Here is a 13,855-nt window from a genome sequence, read left to right on the forward strand (position 1 = left end):
TACTGTTAATAATCTTATGTTTCAATAACTTTGTATTTTACTTGTCGAAAATGTCGTAAATTAGAAAGGCATGAAAATTTAACCGAGAGATCTAATAAAAAAGCGAACGGCTCGGATATTTTGAAGTGCGAAAATGTCTTCAAACTTTAAGGGGTAATTGTTAATCAATCAATAATATAGAAAACGCTAGCTTGTACTATATAGATATAGGACGATGTGGTATGAGTGCCAATGAGACAACTCTACATCCAAGTCACAACTTATAAAAGTAAACCATTATAGATTAAAGTACGGTCTTCAACACGGAACCTAGGCTCACAGCGAACAGCAAGCTATAAAGGGCCGCAAAAATTACTAGTGTAAAACCATTCAAACGGGAAAACCAACGGTCTATACAAAAAAAAAGAGAAACGAGAAGTACGCATGAACGACATAAACAAACGACAACCACTGAACATCAGATTCCTGACTTAGGACAGGTGCAAACAATTGCAGCGGGATTAAACGTTTTATAGGACAAAACCCTCTCCCTTTTCTGAAACAGTAGTATAATATCACAACATAGAAAGACACAATGTGTATTTGTAACAAATTTTTGGGTCAATACTGCTATTTAATATATATCTTTATTACTCGTAAATGGTTGAATATTTTTCTTTTAAAAGATGTACAATTCTTTGTATAAGTTGCAAAGAATGTAAAATATGCACGCAAGGTTTTCATTTTCTCTCTCATTTTTACGCAATGCCGTTATGTCTTCACTGTTTTAGAATGAGATCCCTGTGACCATTTCAATTAAAAAAAATCTTAATTTGTTTTGATTTCAATTTCATGCAGAAGAGAAAGTCGCTACAGAATTTACAATCTTATTCTATAACAACGCTTGGTGTACAATGATCCGACTGCAACGCTTTACTATACATATTTAAGCTCGTTTGATTGTGTTGCTTTCATGTACATTGCAGTTGTTGTTCTTCGTGTTAGATCAAACAAAAGATTTTGTTTCCGACTTAAACAATTGCATATACAAAAAAAAAATATATTTGATGTAGATGGATGAAATTATGAATATACTTACAACCAAGTAACATTGCAAAAATAGCAAATATTTTCTCTGCGTTCGTCACGGGAGCAATGTTGCCAAATCCAATACTTGTCAATGTCGTAAAAGTAAAATACAAAGCGGTGATGTATTTAGACCTGATCGTAGGCCCACTCAGTGTGTTATTAACCATATACGGCCTGTTACATTGTTTCGCTAGGACATCCAACCAACTAATCTCAGCGACAAGGGTCGGACGCTCGAAGTACGCAATTGCATAGAAAATACAGGCTAACCAATGTGCTATCAAGGTGAAGGATACCATCAGCAACATCAACACAGCAGCTCCGTATTCGGCAAATTGTTCGATTCTGCGCAGAACTCGAAGAAGACGTAGAAGTCTAGCAAGTTTTAAAAATCCTGCTATTGTCATTGTCTGAAATAAACAATTTGGAAAAATATTGTTAAAATATAAATCTGTGTATAAGTATTTTAATTTGTTTGGTTGGATTCGATGCTTTCAAGCTATACGTTTTTTATTTGATTTTGTTTGTGTTCTCGTTTTGTCCTTTGTTTGAGGATTGCAAGGTTAAAATATTTAACTAATTTGTATTCGATGACTCGCTTCAAGAGATCAACATTACTGAGTAGGAAAAACAATTCTACTGTACTTTTTGATAGATAATTTGATTGAACATGAATTCTTTTGAGGCAAAAATTGTCTAAAAAATTTAGAGCGTTTATTTTTGTCATTTGTATTTTCGACTTATAAGTTTGAATATCCCTTTGGTATTTCTTCTACCTTCTGTGCTTGACTGGTATGTTGTGATCATTAAAAAATAGTTTAATCCTCGTATCTATTTATATGGAATACGAAACTAAACTATTATTATTTACCTGACTATTTCCAGAACCAAACAATAACAGATCAAATGGAATGGCTGCTATGGTATCTATCACAAACCAGCCTTTAACATAATTTTTAGCTATTTTCTTCGCACATATCACAACTTCACCATTATGTAAATATGTCGTTCTAAAATTTATCACAATATCAGCTATAAACATAAGATCTACTATCAAATCAATTAAAACTAATGGATCGGCTTTCGTATTTTCGTCACTTTGGGAACGAGTCCAAGAGTTCCGATTGAGTCTCATCCGAGTCTCATCTTCGTTTAACAGGAATGCGACAACGTAGGGAGTAAATACTGCGGTGTAAAGAACTAATATCAATACGATCCAATCCCAAACGGCTTTGAATGGTGAATAATGAAGTATGATGAATTTGGCGGGTTGCTGTCGTTGCATTTTACTGACTGGTACCTGTTCCAGAAAATTGAAATCTTCACTAGTAGTGTCTTTATCACGGTCCGTCTGCAATACATAAAAATAAATCTCTTGAAATTAAGAAAATCATAATAACATGCGCTAAGCTTCCTGTTCTGTGTGAGCCAAAGCTCCGTGGTGATGGCCGTACCTTGACCTATAATGGTTTACTTTTTTATAAATTGCAACTTTGATGGAGAGTTTTTTCATTGGCATGTATACATTTTGTACCTCATCTTCCTCAATATCTATTTAACCGCACATTTTGTCACCTTATTCTGGTCTGATATCTAAATCTTCACAAAGTGATAAAGAACTTTTATATATACTAGTATATTATATATTGTGTATAACAAAATTACCGAACCGACGAATTTAGAAGTCTTTAAAATAGTGGGTTCAACCTTATTCTTTTTTGACTGATCAGTTCAGGTTCTGATCAGTTCAATTGTTTTTTTTTAAACTAGTTCTTGTTTTAGAATTGCTTTCGATGGTTTTCTGCCAGTTTTATTAATTGAAATTTTACAAAAATCATATGTTACGCGCACCAAATTATAATTATCGGGGTTGTTATGATATTTATCACGTAGAGATGACGTTGGTTTTTGTTTTTGTTGCAGTTCAGTGTTTCTAGTGTTCCGTTGTTTTGATTTTGTAGTTGATGTGTTTCCATTAGTTTTGGTTTGTGTTTGTGTGGGTAGTTTGAGTTTTGGTTTGTAATTCTGATATGCTTAATCGAATTATGACTATTAAACAGCGGTATACTACTATTGCCTCTATTTGAATAAGTAGCACGGTCGAAAACACTACTTAAAAACTGTAACCTTAGGTTCCATACATCTAAGATAGAAATCAAAGATTTTACTTGCACGGTTTAAATTATTCTAATGGTAAAATTCAAAATGATAGCGTTGTTTAATGTGAGTACAAAATCGCTGGAAATATTAAGAAATGTCTCGAAAAACAGAAACAGTCATATCATTTGTAATAAGCTACAGTGCTTAAAACACTTAATATCATCATAACTGGTATTGTCGTATTCATCTCGTATTGTCGGTAAATGCCCTTCATTATTGTTCAATAATTTACGATACGATATAACTATTTAAGAAACTAATCTATTTAATTAAACAAATTAAAACACCAGACGTAATATTCATTGATTCACAATTGTATAGATCATTTAATTGGCGATAAACAGCATTTAATCATATTTGTGTGATTCAATAATCGTAACATTACACCAGATAGAATCTAGTCTAGTCAGAGTAAAATGTAAATAGAAGAAACAGATAGCTTTGTCTATTGCAATCCTCTGTGTATTGAAAGTCCGCTTAGGTCAACAATAAAAACATATGGCTTTGTCTGCTGTTATCCCTAGCGTGTTGGAAATCCGCTTATGTCACTAATAAAAATTGAAGTTCATAGTAATATATCAACAATAGACCCATCTGTTACATGCAATTTTTAATTGAATGTGATTGAATGTACTCTTAACGTCTTTTCTGGACATATAAACGGTTTGTGTGTATTGTAAAAGATAGCATGGTGCAGTTGTGACAGATTGTTATTTGAGAATGGAATGTAAATTATAGTGCAATTTGATGACATGCAAACATGAACGTTGAAAACATAAATGTACTCCAGTCAACTTAACTGGGTCAAATATTGTCTGAAAATTTTTCACTGTATTTAGTTGGACGCTAACATGAGACAATACAAAACATTCTGATAAAAACAGAGATAGCCTGTTCTGGTATAAAATAATGTCTACAAAATATTTCCCTTGCTTGCCAAATATGCATATATATGATGAATGTACTTATAGATTTCATACACATACATATCGTCTGCTTTTTTAGATTGAAGTCGTACATTATTATAGTCGTATATTATTGTCATTTTATTTATTTTCTTTTGTTACATCTTTTGACATCAGACTCGGACTTCTCTTGAACTGAATTTTAATGTGCGTATTGTTATTCTTTTACTTTTCTACATTGGCTAGAGGTATAGGGGGAGGGTTGAGATCTCATAAACATGTTTAACCCCGCCGCAATTTTGCGCCTGTCCCAAGTCAGGAGCCTCTGGCCTTTGTTAGTCTTGTATGATTTTAATTTTTAATTTTTAGTTTCTTGTGTATAATTCGGAGTTTAGTATGACGTCCATTATCACTGTACTATTATGCATATTTTAGGGGCCAGCTGAAGGACACCTACGGGTGCGGGAATTCTCGCTACATTGAAGACCCATTGGTTGCCTTCGGCTGTTGTTTGCTCTATGGTCGGGTGGTTGTCGCTTTGACATATTCACCATTTCCTTTCTCAATTTTATAAAGTATGTGCCATAAGAATGGATCACACTAAACTTTATTAAATAATATGAATAAGGTGACCGAATTGTTCGACCGTATTGTCATCTTTGACAAAACCGATACTTTATATCTAACATAAAATTTGCTTAACATATTCTTGTAAAATCCGTTATAGGAGATGATTTAAGAACATTTGCAGCAACTCTTTTATTAAAAGACTAATAGGTGATGTGTTGCAATGATTTCTGTTAATGTCCAAATTAAAATTGGTCAGTAAATTTCCTTGTTCTCACTTAAGGCAACTATCCTAGAATACCTATTGTTAATATTGTGTTCCAAAAAATGAACGAAACTTCTGACGATGACTTGTAATTGCCTATATCCATGTTATTTGACGTTGTATCAATTGACAATCATACATATAGGATGAAAACAATGCAAATCAAATTTTGGTACTGTCCTTATTGAAACATCATATCCCATTTCTTTTCAACTAATGATTTATCAATTTTTTAATTTTAAATTATCGACCTATAGTTAACAACTACGATTAATTGCATTATGAAATCCTTAACCTTTGACATTAATATATCCTTTTAGCACAATCACTACATGTATTTGATATGCTTTCAGCAATCTTTCAAACGCGAATTTGTTGTATATAACACAAGAGGTATGGACCTTGTATTGAAAATCTGTTGTACAACCCTTTCACGTTGAATTTAGATTTGTTTATTCTGAATCGATGTACGGGATTTGTACATCAGAAAGAAACCTCAGCATTACATTGACCTATCACGTAACGTTTTTACCATCTGAGCTGACATTCCACTCTGACACAATCAGAGGATTGGCGCATTTATAGAAGGTATTATTGTTTTGGATAAATATTTCCTTCTCTCTTTACATATAAATATTCTAAAACTCTAAGTTTTCCATTTTAACATGTGTCTGTTCCTGTCCATTAATCTTGTCCGAATAGATGCAGTTGTTATCGTCGTTGTTTTTCCGACGTAGTTGGTATGTTTCGGTTTGTGCCCTTTGAACTTAAGGACGCTTAACTATGGCAACAGAATACGCATGCCCGAAAATCCTTGTTGTGATTGGACAAAATGCTGTCATGGTGGGTGATTTGGTTGTGTTTGAAAAAACGTCTCGTTAATCATATCGTGATGGAAAGCAAGTGAAAAACTATAAATAGTTGACTAGATCTTACAAAGATTTATATTTTTATTAAAATAATTGTTTCTCCAATAGCTCTTTGCATCCGTGACAGCTGTTTATTCGGGACAATTATATAATTTTTAATGTAAACTTTGTTGTACGAACGTACATGACTTTTAGAACGCACCTACGCATGTGAGATTTCCGCGGGGTTTTGGAGAATGTAAAAAGAAAGATACGAGGACCGAGAATACTGAACACAAACAGAGAAAACGTTATTTAAATGGTATCTGTGTGCTTCTGAAGGTTATCTAACTGATAGTTTTAAACATATACTCAAATTTAAATACGTCGGATATTTTTTTTAAAGATAGTTCTTGTCAGACAGTATATTGGTTTAATGGCTTCCTTATTGATTTGATTTCCAATTTTTAGAATTCGGTTACCACGGTCCAGTCTTACTTTGACTAACACACTTCCGGGGTAATAAATTATTCGTCTGGTTTCTCTAATGATTTGTTTTAGTTATGTTTTCAGTCGTGTTTGATTTATTAATTCTTAGACTGTATTCACTTGTATATCGATGAAAACTGCATTAAATGTAACGTTACCTCGAAATGTATATTGGGAATTTTTACTAGTATGTTAAGCTAGCAATGGCCCCTGGTCTATAACAAATGTGAATAGATATGAAACACATTACCAAAGATCAGCAATGATACCAAATATAAAATAAAAGATGTCGTATGATTGCCAATAAGACATCCCTGTACAAGACACCAACTGACAGAAAATAACAAAATATGCCTTAAACCATAAGAAAAAATCCTTTAACATTAGGATATTATTTATCAAGATTACCATTGCATGGTTTTGTTATTCAGATTATTGTTGTCTGGTTCATACAATACCGTATTGCAACACAAATGGTTGTGAGAATTTAATCAAACAAATAAAAGAGACAGCCGGAAGCCGTCATTACTTAGTGACTTCATCAAGGCTATCCGAGGTCACAGATCGTAATTTCATATAATGAAATTACCTTCTCATAGGAGAGTCGAATACGTTTCTTGAATTGAAGTGATTAAGTTATTTGCCAACGAGTATACTGTTTTGTCAATGGTAAACCGGTTAATGAGGCCAGTAATTTAACACGAATATAACTTAATAAACTGTGTTTTCACTAGATTTGGAAAAGTAAAGCAAAGGTCAGTTGATAGATATTTTTAGGAAAAAATATTAACCACAAATATCGAACTCTAAAGTATTTTTCAAAAATAGACAAAAACAAACATAAGACCAACTTGAAAACAACGTCCTGACTTGGTACAAGCATTTTCCGAAAATGGTAGAGTGTATCTGAGTGTATCTGATTTATAGCAAATATGGCATAATAGTTATTTATAGTTTCGTTCATATATAGACAACATTTTGTTTGCAACCCAACAACACATAACAAGATAATGGGATGTTATCATTTACCCGCAACTATAACTTAACCACAAAGTTTCTTTTTTTTAATGTAAAATCGTAAGTGGAATAGTTTAGTTTGGCCCAAATGAGAGACCAAAGCACTTGTTTTCCGATTCGATGAACAAAAAATCATCATAGATATCAGGATTAAAATATTGTATTTGCGCCAGACGCGCGATTTGTGTACAAAAGACTCATCAGTGATGCTCGAATCAAAAAGTAAAAAAGACCAAACATAGTACGAAGTTGAAGAGTGTTGATGACCACAAAATTCATTAAAATGTTGCCAAATACAGCACGTAGCCATGAGAGCGCAATGACTGAATGTTAAGTAAATGTTAATCATACCGTTTCTGTATCATGGTCTGTTGTTTTCTCAGTCTCCTCAGCTATTGGTCTGAAAGATTTCTTCCCCTTTAATTCCTTTAGGACTTTCAGCATAATGAACTTGTCCTTTGCCTGTAAACAAATTACAAAATAACAATCATGTTTTATCAGTCATTTTAATCACAGCCATTATTTAACACTTAACATGGGAAAAGAGCAATCATAATTATAATGTAAAATATAATTGATTAAAAGAATTTGTTTTTTGGAGTGTTTTAATACCACTTTTAAGCACCGCTTTTTGGCTATTGCGTGGCGGCCCGTTTTTATTGGTGCCAGAAGCCGGCGGGCTCTAAGAAAAACTACCGCTTTTTGATAGGAATAATGAAAAATCTAGTCAATTAAGATTGGAGTCGAGTGCACCCACATGAGCGGGGTTCGAACTCACAACCGCAGTGTTGACTGGATAGTGATCACAGTAGTGACTACTTGGATCAGTCGGCCATCGAGGCCCCCTAATCATAAAGATAATGATAACAACAAAACTGGAGGTAAAACACATGCCTCAAACTTTTCGCAATTTACCGTAATACAAAGAAGGGATGAGAGAGATCTAAAATACTAGATAGTGAAATACCCTACACAAACAAACTACTCCATGTACAAAATTTTCTGGAGTTGAGTACAGATAATAAAATCGAAACAACACATGAATCAGAAAGGGTGACATGGTATAGGCACAAAATGTGATGATATTTTACAAGTAATATATGCATTCAGACCTCCGCAAATTACAAAAAAAAACGCATAGTAAATATAATATTCAGACTGTGTCATGTAATAAAAGACATTATGAGTTAATAATTTAATTTTGGATGTAACGCGTCTTCTGATCGGCTGACGTTATTTTGTTATTAGCCCATAGACATAATTTAGTCATGTGACCGTGACGCCATCAACGTTTTTTCATGGTTTTCTACGGTTTAAAATGGTATTTAGAATTCAATTATAAGAAATGACTGTAATATTTTTTCTGTCTATTCGAAATAACATAAAAAATGTTGTGCACACTGTTAAATAACCCGCTACGCGCGTTATTCAGTGTGCACCACATTTTTTATGTTGTTTCTTCATAGACAGAAAAAAAGTTTATGTTATTTCTTCATAGACAGAAAAAATGTTAGTCATTCCTTAAAGAAAAAAAGCTTTACTACTACTAATAACATTATCTTTGATTTATTCAAAATGACTGCCGTCAAAGTATGGTGAAAAATTTAAACTATTATAAAAGAAAGATAACATTAAAAGAATAATGCTTACTTTTCGATCTACTGTACACAAATATTTTTTTTCATTTTTCTAATGTCACTTTATTATAATCTACATGTAACAGAACCGGGATATAAGTCTTAGAAAAGTATACGTATGAATAGTGATATGTTTTACCAAGTTTTAAATTGTCAGTTAAAATAAGGTATACACCGAGAAAAACATCGAACAACTAATATACTAATCAGAAATTCCGGCAAACATACTTTTATTTTTGTTACCAAATCAATGCAGTTTTTTCGTTTCATTACTAATAATATTTTACAATTTTAGTTGTGGTACAATTATTTATACAAACTCGTTTTTGGGTTGTAGTTTGTGACACGAATTTGTATTTTCTTTATCAATTTGTCACTGTTAAACACCGGTAAACTATTTTTGCTTTTATTTACATATTTACATCACCTCGATAGCAAGGAGGCATTTTGAAGTTACCTTTTCTAAAAGTGCGTTTATGAAATGTAATATACATTGTACGCAAGCAACATGTTATCGATATTTACCTTTTTTCGCGATATTTCGTCCTCACATGGTAACATTTGATACATAATCAAAACCAACATCTAACGCTAATTCAATTATATTATAAAACTATCCATTATCACATAAACTGAACTTGTTTAATCTCCTATTTCTAGTTTTGAACATTCACACTTTCCTTCCCAACGACATTTAGATGCACTCGATTCATCTTTTCTAAATATGTATCATTTTTATCTACTTTGCCGCCATTTAAGTTTGACCATACAATGATCAATCACAAGAAAGCGTTTATTGGATTTTTGGAAAACAAAGATAAATTACACCAATATCGAAATAACTACGTATTTAATTACAATCTATTAGTTGACATTTTCACCTATATCAGAATGATGAATTGGCAAAAAAATCACAAAGCTGGACCTTTCAATCAGATTGTTCTGATTTCCTAGTCATAATGACTTCGTAGAATGTTAATTCATACGAAAGGCTTGTTCTTTAATTGAAATTCTGATACTATTTGCGGAATTTTCACGATATATTGTTTTAGGTTTATTCAAATAAATGGAGCAAACGTTTTATTAAACATACAATGAATCAACTTAAAGTACATATAACCTGACCGAACATGAATACTCATTTAGTGAAGCAAATATCTCAAATCCGTCAAATAGATGTATAATTTTCAATTTTGTTTCTTGTGTATAATTCGGAGTTTAGTATGGCGTCCATTATCATAGTAATAGAATAGATATTTGTTTAGGGGTCAGCAGAAGGACGCCTCCGAGTGTGGGAGTTTCTTTTTGGTGACCTTCTGCTGTTATCTGTTCTAAGGTCGGGTTGTTATCTCTTTGACACATTCCTATTTCCATTCTCAATTTTATATTCCTATTATGCTGAGAAAACGGGAGTTAATAAGAACTGCAAGCATGAGCGTGATGTCATGGTAGACATACCCATACATTTAATTCAAATTATCAGGAAACAGGAAGTACATGTAGGTGTCTGGCAGATTACATAAGCCAACATACGTTACAACTCATCACTGTCAACCTAGCTTCTGGCCAAATGTGGAGTCATTCTGCTCTGTAGTTTCGAAGAGAAGTATTTATAACATATTTGCTGGATACACGAACGGACGAATTGATGGACAGATAGACAGACGGTTAAAATAGATTTAGGGTTTAATTTCAAAGAGAGAAACAACTAAATGACAATGACATAAAAGTCCTAATGAAGCTTTAAAAGTCTTCCTTTCTAAATACACCGACTAGAAAATGAAAGTTACACAAAATAACGAGCTCATAATCTTCGCAATTATAACAAAACTTTATATACATTTAACAAAGCTTACAAGCTGCTATTTAAACAGTCAAATTCCCCAAAAAGACCAAAAAAAAATACATGTTCATCAAGGACAACAAGTGACAGGTATTTGTTTAATGGCAATATCAAGAACACAAATTGTATCGTGATTTGAAGTATCCATTTCTTAACCAGTTAAATGAAAAAAGACTTAATTAACCTTGAGGTCTTTAGATACAAAGTTTCAAGAGCTTGGACATTGACGAACACTGTTTTGATGTACCGAGAAGAACGTTTATTCACCTCTGAAACCGTTAGAATGAAAGGTCAAGTCACCGTGGACCTTCATTTCCCGCCAAAGATTGATAGCAATTACGTAAGCTGACAAGGGTAAAGATAATTGCTAAGTGAAGCCAAAATGGAAGAAATGTCACTAAGCAAAAACCAGAAAACCCAGACATTGAGTTCATCAAGTGAAATATTGTTGGTTTTGTTTCATTTAACAAGGTAATGATGCATTCATCAATATCATATAATTTCTCTGAATGAATTTCAGAGGGATCAGTTGATTTGATAACTGGCGAATTTTGCCTTATTGTTAAAGAAGTCAAAGTAAGCTACATTGCCCGGGAACATACAATTTAAAGACTAACATGTAAGATTAAGCAATACAAATGTGCAAGGTATGCTTAAATAAGATCAGTAAAGATAATCTCCAAGGACAAAACACAAACTACAACGATTCAACTCTTGTCACTCCTGTAGAAAGATGGAATAAATGACACTAATTATGTTGGCATGGTTAGAATTAAGGGAATGTTTTGTGACTAATAAGAGTCTGGATAATGAATGTCTGATTACACTTCAAAATCACAGGGACGACAGTTTTAATTCAAAGTTCTAAAGACAAGTTAGCAATTGTGAAATAGATTCAAGGCGGAAAAGTTGCAAAGACGATAAAGATCTGCTGGTCTTTAAAAAATTTACAGATTTCGAATTTAGTTAAATTCAAGGTTGAACAAATTTTATAGCCAGATAGTCTTCAGTTCTTGTGTTTTAGTCGTTTTTCTTATTAAAATGTCCTGTCAATTAATAATATTTTTTTTCTTCAAAAATATGCTGTGCACATAACATTAAAGACACTATGAAAGATAAATGGGTGTCTGGTATCTGAATTATTTCTATGAAATTGACACAGACGAGCAATTTCGAAAGATAGTTGAAAATAAAGTGATAATTTTAGATTTCCAACAACTAAAAAAAAAAAAAAACCGGTTTGTCCCATCATATGTAATTTACATATCTATGTGTCTCTATGTTCACATTAACCTGACTCAATACATAATGATTAGCGCAACACAAGTGTAACCTCTAGTATGACTACTATAAAGACCGACTAAAATGGATTCTAACAAATTTAAAATTCCTTAAAAAAACCAATGCAGTTGAACGATACAATGTGTCGGTGTCTTTGTTTTAACTTAAGTGGGACATATGTTTTTTGATCTTAGAACATATAACCTAATTTTAATATTACCCGATTTTGACTCTTATTTCTAATGGTTACATTCATGAATACATCTTTAACGGAATTCGTTTTTTAGACTCATCATCGTATTTTAATTCGGTTTGAATGCATGCATGTCCAACAGCTTTATCTCAAAATTGGAATACTCAAAGTGGATCTACGCGTTTTTTTTACAATAGTAAACTACAGTTACCTATTGCATACTTTGATCATATTTATATGCATCATGAAAACTGATACCCTATAATTTGATATTGTTTCTGCCATTTTTGTCACGATCTTTATAAAGTGTTAATTTTACTCGCACTGCCAACCTTGTGAAACAGACGATCTTATCAGAGATGAGGTTCAGGAAAGTGCACAATTTTGATTCAATCTTATTCCTTAAATCCGATGATACTTCGTTGAATCCCAACTCATTCATCTTTCGCTTGCAATGAATAATTAAACAATTTTGCAGTCTGATATTTGCAGAAAATACAAAAAGTACTTCTTTCTGAATCATATACGTTTTACTGAAGTGTTTGAGTGACAGAACAAATAACAACTAGGATAATGCAATCTCTATTTGAATGTTTAAGGTCAGACTATATCTGAGATAAGACTCCAGAGAGAGAATGGTCAGTTATAGTTTTAACATATTTATATAAAGTGAATTGAGAAACAAGTTATTGCAACTTACGGTCAGTTCTATACACAAGGAACATAATGTAATCATTCATAATACATTCGCATTAGGGATATTTAAGTAATATTCGATGACAAAAATGTGATATTGCAATATCATTGATGAAATTTCATATGGTTTTTATTGCCCAACTGTATCATTTGTCTCTTTTTTACACGATTTTTATCTTTACATGCTTTATTTCCACCTTTAAAAAAATATCATATTCGAACCAACTTATTTGTATCTGGAAGAACATAAACAGTTAGTTAAATCATCTATCGATAATCTACAAAGATATATACCTATATGTGTTTGGTATACGTGAGCTGTATATATTACTTAAAACATTATTTATTTGATCAGTTTGATAATTCCACACATTAAATGAGCTTGTTTTCCTGTTTTGGCTTAATTGAATTATGTAACTAAATACTTGATGTATTTATATTGAAAAGTACAAGCAATAAGATACCTACTCTAAAGAATAAACTGAACAAAAACGGATAAATATATATTTTTTTTTATCATAACAGGAAAATCACTATCAACACATATTCAGTGTTCGTTTTATATACCTATTTACTATGAGAACAGTTTAATAGTTTATTTCAAACCAGAAGCAATATAGTTTATAGTTTTATCATCAATATATAAATGTATATCATAACAGAACATTTAAAAATAATCGGTGGCAAGACTACATATTATAAATCATTCAGAGGATTGTCATGATGTTTTTTTTTTTTTTTTTTTTTTTTTTTTTATATCTGTGGCGTATTTAAAATATTATCCTAAATTAGACAATTCCGATACATTCTTTGATGACAATATTTGAACTAATTTAAAAACAGATGCATTTGTATAATAGTACCTTTTAATATACATTTTAGATTG

At 32.1% G+C, this 13,855-nt stretch overlaps 1 protein-coding gene across 2 annotated transcripts in view; it reads right to left on the bottom strand.

Moving 5' to 3' along the window:
• The window catches only part of LOC139496181 (voltage-gated inwardly rectifying potassium channel KCNH7-like), a 151,936-nt gene that overhangs the window by 25,207 nt on the left and 112,874 nt on the right, over window positions 1-13,855 (bottom strand). For both annotated transcript variants that reach the window (XM_071284649.1, XM_071284650.1), the window contains exons 2-4: window positions 7,671-7,781; window positions 1,940-2,419; window positions 1,079-1,478 (exon numbers count right to left, since the gene is read on the bottom strand). In XM_071284649.1, the coding sequence (XP_071140750.1) occupies window positions 1,079-1,478; window positions 1,940-2,419; window positions 7,671-7,781 (991 nt within the window). The remainder of the gene's footprint in view (window positions 1-1,078; window positions 1,479-1,939; window positions 2,420-7,670; window positions 7,782-13,855) is intronic.

This window comes from Mytilus edulis, chromosome 11, assembly GCF_963676685.1.
Source record: "Mytilus edulis chromosome 11, xbMytEdul2.2, whole genome shotgun sequence".
NCBI lineage: Eukaryota > Metazoa > Mollusca > Bivalvia > Mytilida > Mytilidae > Mytilus > Mytilus edulis.